Here is a 14040-nt window from a genome sequence, read left to right as displayed (position 1 = left end):
CGCCCCCCCCCCCCCGACCTCCTCTGCCCAGGCCGCCGGGCTGCACCGCCCCGACAAGCGTACCGCCGCCCGAGGGTCGCCAGCAGCCCACCTGGCCCCGCCCGGCCCCCCCGAGGCTGAGCTCCGCCGTCCCGGACAGGAGCCCCCACCGGCCCCGGTGGCCGGGGACAGCGACCGGCCTTCCCCAGAGCTCCCCCCGCCCGCCCCTAGTGCCGGCCAGCGGCCCAGGGCTCGGCGCGTTCCATTCCCCTCGCGTCGCGGGGTGGGGGGCACATCGGAAACCCATCGCTCTTTCCAGAAGCGGGACGTACACCGCCCGTAGCGCCGGTGCCCGGCTGGGTGCAGCGGCCCGGCAAGCCTGAGCCCCGGGGGGGGGGCGGGAGATGGCGGCGGGACGCCGCGGGCCGAGGAGGCGGGGTGGGGGGGGGGGAGGCAGAGTTGGTAGGTTCCGGAGGGGGCAGGCGCGCGCGGAGCGCTGGCGCCGCGGCTGTCAGTGAGGAGCGGCGGCGCGAGCGGAGGGAGGCGCAGCCGGGGCGCGAGCTGCCGCCTCGGGCTGCCGGAGGAGCCGCCGCCGCCGGGACCCGCCGCCCTCGCCCCGGGGCCTCGCTGCGGCGCGGGGCGCGCTCCGGCGTGCGGCAGGTGCAGGGCGCGCGGGCGGAGGCCGCCCCGCCACCGCCCCCCGCCCGGCGGCGATGCCGGCGGTGCAGAAAACGGTGTCCGAGATCCGCTCCCGCGCAGAGGGTAAGTGCCGCCCGGCGCCCGCCTCTCCCCGCCCGCAGGGACGGACGGGGGAGCCCGGCCGGCGCTCCGCGACCCTCCGGCGTAGAGCCGCGGCGGGGTCTGCGCCGCCGGGCCGGGAGGAGGCGGCGGCGGGAGCCGGTGTCGCGCCGGCTGCCGCAGCGCCGCCCGCCGCGCCGCCCCTCACCGCGGCCTCCGGTCGCGCCGTGCTTCCCCCCCCGCCCCCGGGGCTGCGGCGGCCGCGCATCGGCCTCAGCGCCGGGGCGTGAGCGTTGCTGCTGGTGGTGGTGTTCCCCGGTCGGTCTCGTATTCATGGCTGTCCATTGTCTGCCGGGGGCGGTGAGCCCCCGGGCAGCGGTTTGCGCGTCAGCGATGGCAGCGTTTCAGGGCGAGCGGTTGTTTTCTTTTTGCCGGTGTGTCTGGCCGCACGGCCCGCCGGCTCCGGGGGGGGGGGGGGGGGGGGGAGGCAGCGGTGGCCTGGGATGTGGCATGGCCTGCGATATTTGTCCTGGGATGTGGCATGGCCTGCGATATTTGTCCTGGGATATTCGACCTAGGAGTAAGTCGGCGTGCCTCCCTTATATGTAGCATGTAGGTGTACAGCGATGATCGGAAATTAACGTTCCTGATAGAGGGAACGTGCCTGAAAGCTTCAGCCTGTGCTGGTGCTTCGTGCCTCACTAAGGGTTAGGATTGCTTAGCCTTCGGATAACAACGTGTCGAGAGCTGCCTTCTGAAAAGAATCACTGCAGTGAAATTGTCCTAATGTAATATTTATTGCATGCAAAAGTAACATCTGAAACCACTGATACCAAAGCAGCAGTCTGTTGGGACAGCTTATGATTTTCAGTTGCTGTAGGTAATGATAGCAGTGTCACCGTAATGACGCATACTTCCTGAGGCAGGTATGCAGGTTTTATGCCTTTGTCTGAAAGTTTTCACACTTAAACCATTACATCAGGTTGATTATTTTTTGGCTTTGTTTGGCTATGTAGGGAGGTAGAAACTTTCTCCCTGTATTTTTCTTCCAAAAAAAGGATTTTTAATTTTTTTTAATTCTATTTTATTTTTGGCTAGGAATAACATGAAGAAAGATAGATTCGAAGTAGGTTGTTCTTTTCTGTTTCTCCCATGTTACATGCCTTCTTCCCCCAAAAGTAGGTTTGTAGGAGGTCTGGCTCTGCCTTTACCTGCAAAATGTTAGCTGGCCAAGAAATAGAAGAATGGATCTTTTTAAGAAGAAAGGAAGAAGGTACATCCTTCCACTTTGGAAATGTGTTTACAGCCAGAGCAACCGTGCTGCTATACCCGCAGTGATTAGTAGGTACATAAATGTCCAAATTTTCACTGCTTAATTTCAGTTCTTTTCCAGACAGTTGGTTTTTACTGCAAGCTTAGCACAAATAAATTGGGAATATTTATGCTCTCTTTAAATTATCTAATTACAGAAATGTTAACTGTTATTAAATGAACAAATGTGGTGTTCCCTAAAGGTAAATTTGTAGCTAAGTTGTACAGATTCAGTAAAAGGGGAAAAAAAGGCTAGCTTATTTGAATAGTGCTCAAGGTTGGATGACTATAAAACAGTTGAATACAGGCGGTTTAAAAGGTTTCTCAAAAATACTTTCTTTAGGACTGAAAATAGTTACGAAACTTCTTTAAAGGAACTTAACATTTGGAAAATGATAGTTTTTCATCATAGCGGTGGCATTATTGACTCATACTACACTATATATATGATTACGCAAAGAGAAATCATTTAAAAACTGATACTGTTTTCTTACTCTTAGATTAATGTGATGCTTGCTAGTTTTATTTCTTTTCGGTTCAATTTATTTATACTCAGTTTGTTCACAATGAAATCCATGTCAATGAGTCTCATTTCTTTTTTTCTTTTTGAGATAAATGGCTGCCAATTTAGTTAGTCCACATACTTGGCCTGTGTGGCTGTCATATCTAAACAGTTCTTAGTAATTAAGTGTTACTGTTTTCTAAAAAAGAGAACTCTAGAGTTCTGCAGTGTGGGTCTTATCCTTAGCATTTGACAGTGACATAAAGGAACTGTAAAACCCTAGCTCTGGCCATCACAGGAGTCCCTTAGATAAGCGCTGTGCAAAGTGATGATAAGGCTGCCTTCTGAGACCTCCACCAAAGTCTTACCTACAGTGCAAAGTAGGAAATTCTTGTTATTGGCAGGGTCCCTATGTGTTCTTTGGAAGTCTCTGATAACACCGTAATCACAAACAGCAGCTTCCATAAGTGCCGTTATGGCATGGACCACTCCTCAGAGTCACCTAAGACTTGTGGGGACAAGCTTCCCTTATTCTGTTTGGGTTTTTGTTTGTTTGTTTGTTATTGTATCTTTGGGGTTAAACCCTCATTTTTCTTTCCTGTCACTGCAGTAACTAACTTCTGCTTCAGAGACCTTTTCCGTGGATCATGAGCTACCTTATTGGCCTGGACTGCCTTGACATCATCTCAGAACTAAGCTCTGACATGAAGAGATAATAATACTGTTGTTAGAGAAAATCAGCCGTTGTGCTCAGATGAAACAAACTAAATCAGAACTGTCAGAACAGTGCACACAGGTATCATTTCCAAGAGTTGGTCGACAGTCACACAGAATAATTGACACTGCAGTCTGTAAGTTACTACAAAATAAAAACTGTAGGTGTTTTAACATCTGTAAGACAACATGCTACCTGCATAGAGAAAGGAATTTGATTAAAAAGGAGGTATTTTTGTGGCATTCTTCCAAACCTGTGCAGGTTCTTCTGCTCTTCATGGCTGACAAAAGATAACCAGGCATGCTTAGAATCTTTTTAAAATAGATTTTTGTGCCTATTATCGCTATTGCAAAGAACACCTGCAGTTCACCATAAGCATAGGAAATAGAGGAGTTCTAAAGTGGTATGTGTACCAGTAAGTCTTGCTCATGGCATGGAGGTTCTGGCCCTCCTAAACGATTTAGGCAATCTCTACATCTGTTTTCACCACAGTAACCTGAATTCAGAATCATACCTGGGCTTCAGACAACTGGTGCTGTGGAAAGAGCATCAGTATCACGTATTCTGCAGTTGCAAAACACATGGGGAATCTTTGAGTGGTGTAGTCTACATCTAGCCTTATTAAATACAGTAATTAACTGTGGTTGTTTTAGCTATATATAACTACACTGTTAATATATGCATCCATTAAAAATTATGAAATGGAATAATTCAAAGTGTTTTATTTCTTTTGAGAGACTCTGGGAGAGTGGAATTGTTGGCAGTTCTTACTAGGATTCTCCTGAAGATTGAAAAACATTAATGCTTTTCCTCCGTGTATTGGTGGAGTTCAGTGAACAATATAAGGTCATTGAGAAAAGGTAGAAATTTGAGGTGCCATGGTGCTGTCTACCAACAACTGTAGGTAATAACTAGTTCTTTATATTAGTGGAGATAAATGCCTATATGAAAACTAGGTGAAGCTGAACTTGTGCAAGATGAGATGACTTTAATATCTTCATCAGTAAGAGAGACAGTGGGATCGAGTGCACCCTCAGCAAGTTTGCAGATGGCACCAAGCTGAGTGGTGCGGTTGACGCGCCTGAGGAATGGGATGCCATCCAGAGGGACCTGGACAAGCTTGAGAAGTGGGCCCATGTGAAACTCATGAGGTTCAACAAGGCCAAGTGCAAGCTCCTGCACACAGGTTGGGGCAACCCCTGGTATCAATACAGGCTGGGGTATCAGTACAGGATGAAGAGATTGAGAGCAGCCCTGTGGAGAAGGGCTTGGGGGTACTAGTGGATGAAAAGCTGGACATGAGCTGGCAATGTGAGTTTGCAGCCCAGAAGACCAACCATATCCTGGGCTGCATCAAAAGAAGTGTGGCCAGCAGTTCGAGGGAGGTGATTCTGCCCCTTTACTCTGCTCTGGTGAGACCCCACCTGGAGTACTGCATCCAGCTCTGGGGTCCTCAGCACAGGAAAGACGTGGACCTGTTGGAGTGGGTCCAGAGGAGGGCCACAAAAATGATCAGGGGGATGGAGCACCTCTCCTATGAAGACAGGCTGAGAGAGCTGGGGTTGTTCAGTCTGGAGAAGAGAAGGCTCCGGGGAGACCTTATTGCAGCCTTTCAGTACTTAAAGGGGGCTTATAAGAAAGATGGGGACAAACTTTTTAGCAGGGCCTGATGCGATAGGACAAGGGGTAATGGTTTTAAACTACAAGAGGGTAGATTCAGACTAGATATAAAGAAGAAATTTTTTACAATGAGGGTGATGTAACACTGGAACAGGCTGCCCAGAGAGGTGGTAGATGCCCCATCGCTGGAAACATTCAAGGTCAGGTTGGCTGGGGCTCTGAGCAACCTGATCTAGTTGAAGATGTCCCTGCTTATTGTAGGGGGGTTGGACTAGATGACCTTCAAAGGTCCCTTCCAACCCGAACTACTCGATGATTCTATGACTTTCATACAAAGAGGGAAAGTATTTAGAAATTCCGTAGTAGTCATCAGATGGTCTGCTGAAGACCATCTGGTTTTGTAATGCCTTGTAATATATCCTTAGGTGTTTCTACTCATGGACTGTAGGACTATATAGCATTGTACCAGATGTAGTGCTCATTATAATTACTTGTGTCTGGTTGGTTTTTTTCTGACAGGTCTGTTTTGCAGGCTATGTTGAGATCCCAGTACATCACAACTGGAAAAAAACTGTCTAGTTCTAGCGCAGGCTTGGCCACCTGAGCGTTATCAGCAGGTTCGAGCAGGTCGTTCCAATTCCCTTCTGTGCTCTGACTCCTCAGAAGGACAGTCTGATGGGTCAGGTTCCCAGTGCCCATTCTGTTATTCAAGGTCTGTCATGGCTTTATGACAAATAACTGAAGGCACCTTCTTTTTCAAAATGATACCCTCTTTGAACAGTGCTGCATTCTTCAGGAATATGAGCTAGCAGACTTACTCATACAAGACATTCTTGGCTCCAGCACCAACTTTCAAAGCTTTTGAATGCTGTACTTTGAGAATTAAAAAGGAATTTTCAATGATTAAGAAAAGTGAATTAAAATCCTTCTGGTGATATGAGTGAGGAGTTTTTTTCCCTCCCTTTCTTTCCATATTATAGTGTATCTGTATTTACCCTTGTCCATTTCTTGCAATGAAAATGAGACTGTTTTAAGGAATGAAAGCTGAAACTCCTAAACTACCTACCTAAAGGAAAAATTGAATATATGGAAAATATTTGGACAGTGTTTACTCTTTAGAATTTACTGTTGTTGTTTTACTAATTTAGAAACTGTATTATCAAAACTGCTTTAGGAAGAATCACTGCAAATATGGTGGTTTGGAACAGTTGCTTCTTCCAAAGTTATTCTTGGAAGCAAAATATAGTCTTCAGTGGTTCTCTTGCAGGAGAACACTCAAGTTTGTTGTTTAGGGGCTTTGTTTCTTTGTTTCATTGGTTATTTATTTATTTGGGCTTTGTTGTTGTTGAAGATGTTATTTTTGCTGGCAAAACTGAAAACATGTATTCTATGCAAAATACACATTTTGCTATGAGAGTTTTTTTCAGGTACAGCTTGTACCCTGGGAAGTAACTACCCAGTCTCCATATTCTCAGAATTCAGGGAAGCTCTGTTTTCAATTTTGTCTTGCTTTTTCCCACTCTTGCATATAATTATACTTCCATTCTTTAATTTTGAACAGATTAAAGGAAATCCTGAACCAAAACCTCAGTTATTTATTGGGTGACTCTGAATGAAATTTGTGGTGTTGTGTGCTCATCCATCAATAATTTCCAGTAATTTCTGACTTAAAACTTTAAAAAAGTCAGATGCTTTTCTGTCAGTGGGGGCATGTAAGAATGTATGTCATAGAATCTATTTGATAGTTCAGCTGTGGTTAAATACGACCTCATCTCTGGTTAAATATCAGCAATATTGCAAGCCACAGCAGAGGAAGAAGTTTTAGAATATATTAATTCTTCTTTCTGAATGTCAGGTTTTACTAGTACAGCATCACAGTTCCTGTCTGAAATGTGATAATTGCTGTTTTACTCTTGCTAGATATAAGACTTCAAAATTATTACTAAGAGGCACTTCAGAATTTGTTGTGACTTTAAGTTGTTGTGGCCTTTAGGCTAAAAAGAGTGATGCTACTTTTAATTTTAAGCCCTGGAATAATGCTTTTCTGATAGCTTAAGTGTGATGAACAAGAAGTGAGTTAGGTGGACATTGGTTTAATACCTGTAACACAGCAAAAACTACACTTTTTTTTGTTTGTTTTTAAAGGCGAATAGAATGATTGCTTCATTTGAAGTTCTTACTCTCATTTTTCACGCTGTTTTTTCATAATGAAATTTTGTAACAGCTGATGCTTTGCTATTGTCTGTTCATGTGTTGTGGTTTTTTCATCCTTCCTGTCTGGATTCTGTACTTCAGGGGTTTTTATTTTTTTTCTTAGTCAACTTTCTGAACGTTTGGGTCAACATTCTTCTGTTGTCTTGGAACCTTCTGCTGGATTACAGAAGGGCAGCCAAATCTTTTTAATTTTTGCTGTGTCTTAAATGCATCTTTTCAAATACACCTTTGTCAAAAAAAGCTACTTTCACCAAGAGATGATCTGGTGAAATTTCCCTTCCATTCTTAAGTATAGGTATGCTTTTATTGTTCCTGTAATTACTTGCAGGCAATATTTTTGTGACAGGCCAGCCTCTGCTTATTTAATAGGCTGAGTTTATACAAATTGGTTTGATGCCAATGGATCCTTGCTCTTCTGGAGGAAGAAATACAGCACTTAACGTAGACCTGCTGCACTGATATGCGAGACCTTTTCTTAGGTTAGTCAGCAGTTAAGCTCTAGCTTATAGTTTTGGTTTTTAAAATTTCATAAAGTTGTAGCCTGTAAGAGTCAGGGGGTGATGTAATGCAGTTAGGATCAGGTTTGCAAATGTAGTTTGATAGATGTCCTACTTCATATCTGAAAGTGAACAGTTGAAATCTTAGACGTGATTTCCTATAAGGTGCCACATTGCATCAGGGATTGTAATAGTGGGACAAATCCGCAGTCTTGACTTCTGTCCTCTTGGTTGTAGATTGGTAGGCACTTCAAATGAACGTATAAACTACCTCAGCTTTTAACATCCTTCCTTGTTGAAAAGCTTATCCCTTTTTAATTTTAGTTCCTCACATTATTTTGGGCCATTTGAGTACCAACCAGTTATTGTCAAATTCTTTACTCACCTTATGTAAGTAAAATAAATTGAAGATTTCCTTGCAGGTCTTGTTTGAAAGAATGAATATAATTAAATAAAGCTTTTGATGATTTAATCTGTTTATGCTAGATGAGTGTGGGTGAGACGTGGCAGAAATTGGAAATGCTTTATGAAGCATTTGAAATGAAATGTTTTCTGAAGATGCAGAATACAAACAAACCCTGGGAACATGAGAGATAATTTTTAGTTGCAATTCTAGTAAATGCATCATGTGGGGAAACTCCCAGTCACACTCAAAGTGATACTTACGAATGTACAGTCCTATATCTGACAAATTAGCGGAAAATTTCACTTACAAACCATAATATATAGACTTTAAAAAAAACAAAACAAAACTAAAAAAACTGTTGCAGGGTAGGTCTGCCCAGCACGTAGGCCAGAGTGATGTAGTGTCCCTTGAAGACATTTGGCATGCTGAGAGCCCAGAAGCAGTGCCTGAGCTTTGGCTTGCCTTGCAGCTGTGTAGCAAAGAGTTCTCTTTGACCTCAGGCAGCTCTAAAAATCAGCAGCTACCTGGCAAGAAGAGTCTGCCCAATTTCTGGCTAGGCATTGGGCATCTATTAGCTAAGCAGGATAGATGCATAGCTGCAGAGGAGCTGAAAATCAGGTTTGCTGACTCTTGGCTGAAGTTCTTGGGTAGGTAATACAAGCAAAATACAATGGTATTGTTGCAAAGGGTGGTACATGGATATTTAAAGAAACGGCATTGTGGGAGGGTAGGATGTAGAAGCTCTGTATCAAATGTTGAATTGGAATTCTATTTCTTTTTTTTCTTTTTTTTTGTTTTTTAACATTCTTACTGATAATCTTACATGTAAGTAGAGCATTTCAAAGAACGTTTTATGTCTCTTGTTGCTTGGAAAACATTTTAGTCATTTAAGTTAAGCACGTTTACCATTTGAGACAACATAATAACTTTAGTAATGTATAAGCTTTTAGATATTTTATGTATATACACATGTAGACAAACATGGAAGAAAAATTGTATCTCCTTGATACTGAGTTTTGTGTATTAGTCTAGTCTGTGAACTCTAAGTGTATGTGTTCTAAAGTTCAGGCAGGGAGGTGATGGGACATGTGTAACCTTTAAAGCTTTCAGGGTAGTATAATGCACCTAGGGTGGGAGAGCTGGTTTTGCTGAAGCTGCAGAGTAGAGAGGGCTATGTGTGAGGCTCAGAACTTAACTCCTAAGATTGCTTTTCAAGGGAAAATTGAGATATGTGAATTCAAGGTAGTAGGAAGTAAGGCCGTGAATGTTTATGAAGCTTCTCAGCACCTTTTTGCTGTCATTTTAATTAGAGGAGAACAAATAAATGCCATAATACTGATAAATGAAAATAAATGTCTATAGCTTGGTAGTGTTTTTAACAAACGGGTAATATATAGTGTTTAATGCCTGCTAACATTTGCTTTAACTCTATCACTGTCAGTATTCAAGGCTTATACTGGCATGAGTTTTAAAGTTAATGCTTTAAAATTAAAGTAGTACATTCCACAAATATGCAAACTCTTTCCTTATTTCCTGAACTTAGGTCTATTTTCACACAATAGTTTCCAGCTTTTCCATCCAAGTGTTCTCACAGGAGCCATATTTCATGTTTGCTCCTTCATCGAGCAACTGGAAAGTAAATGTCCAATACCTGGAATGAAGGTGTGCTCACCATGTGATGGATTTGGGCTCAGTCAGGTATAAACATGTGATTGGATGTGCACCTGCAGCTTGGCTGAAAACCTAGTCATCTTGAAGATGTTCCTATATCCAGTTGTGTTATAGGGATACATGTTTATGGAGTTGTGAGCTGGAGGTCGTGCATAGCCAGTTGTACAATGGTTGTCACTCCAAGGAGAGACAAGAATAGGAAATGGCATGCTTAGTCTACCATGCATGCCTGTGTGATTCCTTGAGTCAAGGACTATTGTGTGAACACTTGTTCAGGTGGTCCCAGTCTGTTAGGATGGCTGCCCTTCTTCTGAAGGGTCTTCTTGAGATATATACTGAAATTTGAATAGAAGTGTGTTGGATATGTACCTTTTATTGGGGGAGTTGGAAGGGAGGAAATAAAGACATTGCAGTGGATGAATGTAGTAGTGGGGATTTCCTGTGTAGTAATGGAATCTGTGAATTCTGAATGGGAAATAGCATGAAATTACAAGTTTCTGCTGAGTCTTTGCACAATGTGTGGAGACTTGACCTTGCAAGGTAGTGTCTGAAATACATGTTCTGGAGATAATAGGTGAGAAGCTATGTCATGGGGAGTGGACTGGAGGATGACTTGGATTTTGCATAACCTGTTTGTAAAAATTTTTAGAACATGCTAGAAATAAGCTTTAAGTTTTCGTATACAGCCTTAATTACCCTTGACATGCATATACTTTATGATGAATTCGGTTGCATTTTAACATAATTTTTTTCTATGTATCTTTCTCATTTGGCATACAGAATGAACAGTGCTTATTTAACAAGCAGCTATACACACACAGATTGTTGTTTGATTTATGCCATACCTTTATTTACTTTACAAGCTCCAACCTGAATAGATTGCTTAGGCCTGTTGGCCATCATTGTAATGGCTGAGTGATTGACAAAACATTAGTGAAGTCTTAAGAGAGAAGAATACATTGGTATCCCCTTTTACAGATGAAAGTTATGATGCAGGTTGGTACAAGATTCCTCATAGCTTATAGAAGAATATATGAGAAGCTCAGCTTTCACGGACTAGTGGAGGCAGGTGCTGAGAATGTCTGTAAGTCTAGTAATACCATTTCAAGTTAAGCCCACACAAAATGAAGAATATACTGATATCACTTCTCTGGGAATAATCTGGCTAGTGTCATGCAGAAAACTTATAGCAGGTGAAGGAATGGTATTGCATTAACCAACAAATGCTTAGTGGTCTTGCTTTCCAAGGATCACCTCCTCCCAGCTCAAGATTATTGGTCCATCTCGGTGAGCAAGAAATCAAGTGAAGGTGGCAGTGGAGCTGCACGGATGAACAAGGAGCCCCTGACAAAACTCAAATGTAAAAAGGGAACATAAAAGAGCTGGAAGTGAGGACAAGTGACTGAAGAGGAGTACAGAGGGATGGGGTTAGCAAAACGGAAGCCCACCTGGGGTTTAATCTGATGAGGGATTTGTAGAAACCCTTCTTCTCCTCCAGATGTAACAGCAGGAAGAAGATGACTGTGGAAAATGTGGGCATGATGCCGAATGGGGAGGGGAACCTGGAGACAAAGGACACTGCAGTGGGTGCAGTACTTGGAGCCTTCTCCACTTTGGTCTCTACTGATAAGATCAGCCTTCAGGAACCACGGGTTCCTGACGCCAGTGGGAAGGTCTGAAGCAAGAAAGGCTTACCTCAGTGGAAGAGGACTGGGTTAAGGAACGCTTAAACAAGCTGGGAATACATGAGTCTGGGGGATCTGATCAGATGCATTCATGAGTGCAGAGGTGGCTGGCCGGTCTCACTGTTAGGCCACTCTTGGTTACCTTTGAAAGGCCATGGTGGTCTGGGGGGTGGTCCTGAGGACTGGAAGAATATAATTGACCTCACTGTAGAGTAGTTTACATCAGTTTCCTGTGTTTGCTTAGTTTTAATGGTGACAATTTTCTATGAGTATTTCTCAGAACAGGTGATTTGTGCAAACAAATAGAGTTAGCAATTTTGATTTAAGGTAGCTATACTACACACATGCTCTTTGTATTTAATGTCATTGTTTAGACATCCTCTTGGTAAACTGTTTTAGTACCATTGAGACTAATGGTTAAATTTTAATGAAATTTTTATGAGAAATTTAGCTATTTGTGTGTTCTTTTGCAAACTCCTAATTGTTACACTGCTGTAGGGGGGGGTGTGTGTGTGTTTAAAAGAAGCACAAAGGGGAAAGTGTGTTATGTGTATATGGGGCAGATATAGTGCAGGAAAACAGACTTAGTATAAAATGAATTGTATAAAGGTTGTAGTAAATATCCCTTTAAATATTTGACTTTCCTGTAAATTCAGCAATGACCAATGTTAACTTTTACATGCAAAACTTGAAACTGATCTCCTGAATGATCTCGGTACAATATAGAGATCTTCTGAGCATGTAATGCTTATTTGTCAGATAACTACATTTTCTGTTGCATGTTGCCCAGAATTAACTGATACTACTGGTATATTCTTGAACTTCTTACTTTTTTTGTATGGTAGTGTTCATTTATTTCTCTTGGTGTCTTTCTTTTAAAATATTTGCCTCAGTACTGGAAGTAATTTCCAGAATTTTGCAGGTTTTTATCTCAAGATCACTCAGCTGAGAGAGCTGGGAAAATTAACCTTTGTTTTGTTGTGGTCTGGGTTTTTTTGTTGTTGGTGTTTTGTATGCTCACTTCTGGATTCAAATGCATCAACAGACAATAGTTCATATTGCCATGAAGTGGCACAAACTATTTAAGTGTACTCATGAATTCAGCAGATTTTACAGTTATTATTCATTATCAGGTTTACAAAGCATATTGACTAGATACCTTTTATCCTCATATCTAATCAAAATTATTTAAAAGGCTGAAACTTTTGGTTTTAAATGAACAATACTTGTTGTTGTGAGAAGTGCAAATGCATTTTCACATTCATAATAGATGTCTTTTTTTGTCATGAAGTGCCTTGAATCATGCACATATAAATTTATTTATATGGAAAATCATGCTGTGTTTTTACAGGCTATGAGAAGACAGATGATGTTTCAGAGAAAACTTCTCTAGCTGATCAAGAGGAACTGAGAACTATATTCATCAATCAGCCCCAGCTAACCAAATTCTGCAATAATCATGTCAGGTATTAACTAGTGGTGGTGTTAATACATACTGAATTTCAGAATGTTGCATGGCAAAAATGAAGGGAAGACTCTTTATTCCACTTCTGCCATTTCCTCTGACCATTAGTTACAGTCTCAGACTCTGGAGTGGGGAATGAAGCTGACCAATGAGAGCAGCAGAGCTGTTTCATTTACAAACCTGACCTTCCAAATTTTTAAGAACAGGGTGAGAAAGGTCTGGATGGTGAAAGGGTTGCCTTTACACTTGCACCATCAGCATATCCCTGGAGCATGTATTTGTTCTTCAGCTTTCAGTTCAGTTGAAATTCAGTTCTTCTATTGTCTTTGAACATATTTCTGGCATCTGGTAGCTGGATGCCAATGTAGATGTACTTCTCTTGAGCGTGGCATTGTTTATGCTTTGGAAACTCTGTCTTTTTCAGTCAACCAGCTACAAAGATGCTGTGGTTGCTTATGAAACTAGTTTTGAATTTTGAGTTCAGGCTTTAGGACTCTGATGATTTACGGTGTGGGGTTTTTGTTAGCTTTTATTGAATTTTAAGTAATACACTGTATACTCATAAATAATGTATATTTAGATCTGAAAACATCCTCAGTTCTGTTGTTAAAATTCCAAGTAAATGAATGGCAAAGATAGCCCTGTCCCAGGTAGTTGTGTTTTTCTGAAGGTACCTTTGATATATCCAGAAATCTTACAGGCATTGAGAATAACATGGTAGGAGTTTTCATGGACTTGAGATTACTTTGTAATGGTTTTTGTTTGTGTACGTAACTTGCCTTTTCTGTCCTTCCCTTTGTTTCCTCACAGTACTGAGGTTTTTGCAGGATATATTCATTCCACCTTTAAATTGACTGATTTATGCAAGGTTAAATTAAATATTACTAACTTTAAAAAAGGTTAAAATATGCTTCTGAGTCTTTAGCTTCTAAGTTTTTGGCATGATTATTTTCACTGTTACTGTTTCAGGACCTTAGATGGTAGCAGTCTGTTCTTAAAACAAATGTAAGGCTGACAAAGAGCTGGCTGTTCAAACATTTCATGATGATGGCTTAGCAGAGATCATTACACGAGGATAAACTGTATTCTGTTCTTCCAGCCTAGCAAAACTACACTTAATAGCCAACATTTATCACTTTAAAAAAAAAAAGTGACCTTTCCATTCAGTGAAGGGTATAGCTTTTTTATCTTTTAATAGAATTTTATAATTTTCATCATTTCTTAAATGCACCATTTA

General features: G+C 42.1%; 1 protein-coding gene across 7 annotated transcripts in view; it reads left to right on the top strand.

Moving 5' to 3' along the window:
• Positions 1-457: 457 nt before the first annotated feature.
• ATP8A1 (ATPase phospholipid transporting 8A1) overlaps positions 458-14040 on the top strand; it is a 128545-nt gene continuing 114962 nt past the window's right edge. For 6 of the 7 annotated variants that reach the window (XR_012650054.1, XM_075025112.1, XM_075025082.1 and 3 more), the window contains exons 1-2: positions 2739-3381; positions 12690-12804. Coding sequence is in view for 6 of the 7 variants with exons in the window: in XM_075025112.1 (XP_074881213.1) it covers positions 3285-3381; positions 12690-12804 (212 nt within the window). In the remaining variant the exon portion in view is untranslated. Of the gene's footprint in view, positions 742-2738; positions 3382-12689; positions 12805-14040 lie in introns of those variants that run through there. The other variant, XM_075025122.1, reaches the window with a different exon arrangement.

This window comes from Buteo buteo, chromosome 1 (assembly GCF_964188355.1).
Source record: "Buteo buteo chromosome 1, bButBut1.hap1.1, whole genome shotgun sequence".
NCBI lineage: Eukaryota > Metazoa > Chordata > Aves > Accipitriformes > Accipitridae > Buteo > Buteo buteo.
Note: the sequence above shows the minus strand (reverse complement) of the source record. Positions and strands in the feature narration are given on the sequence as shown.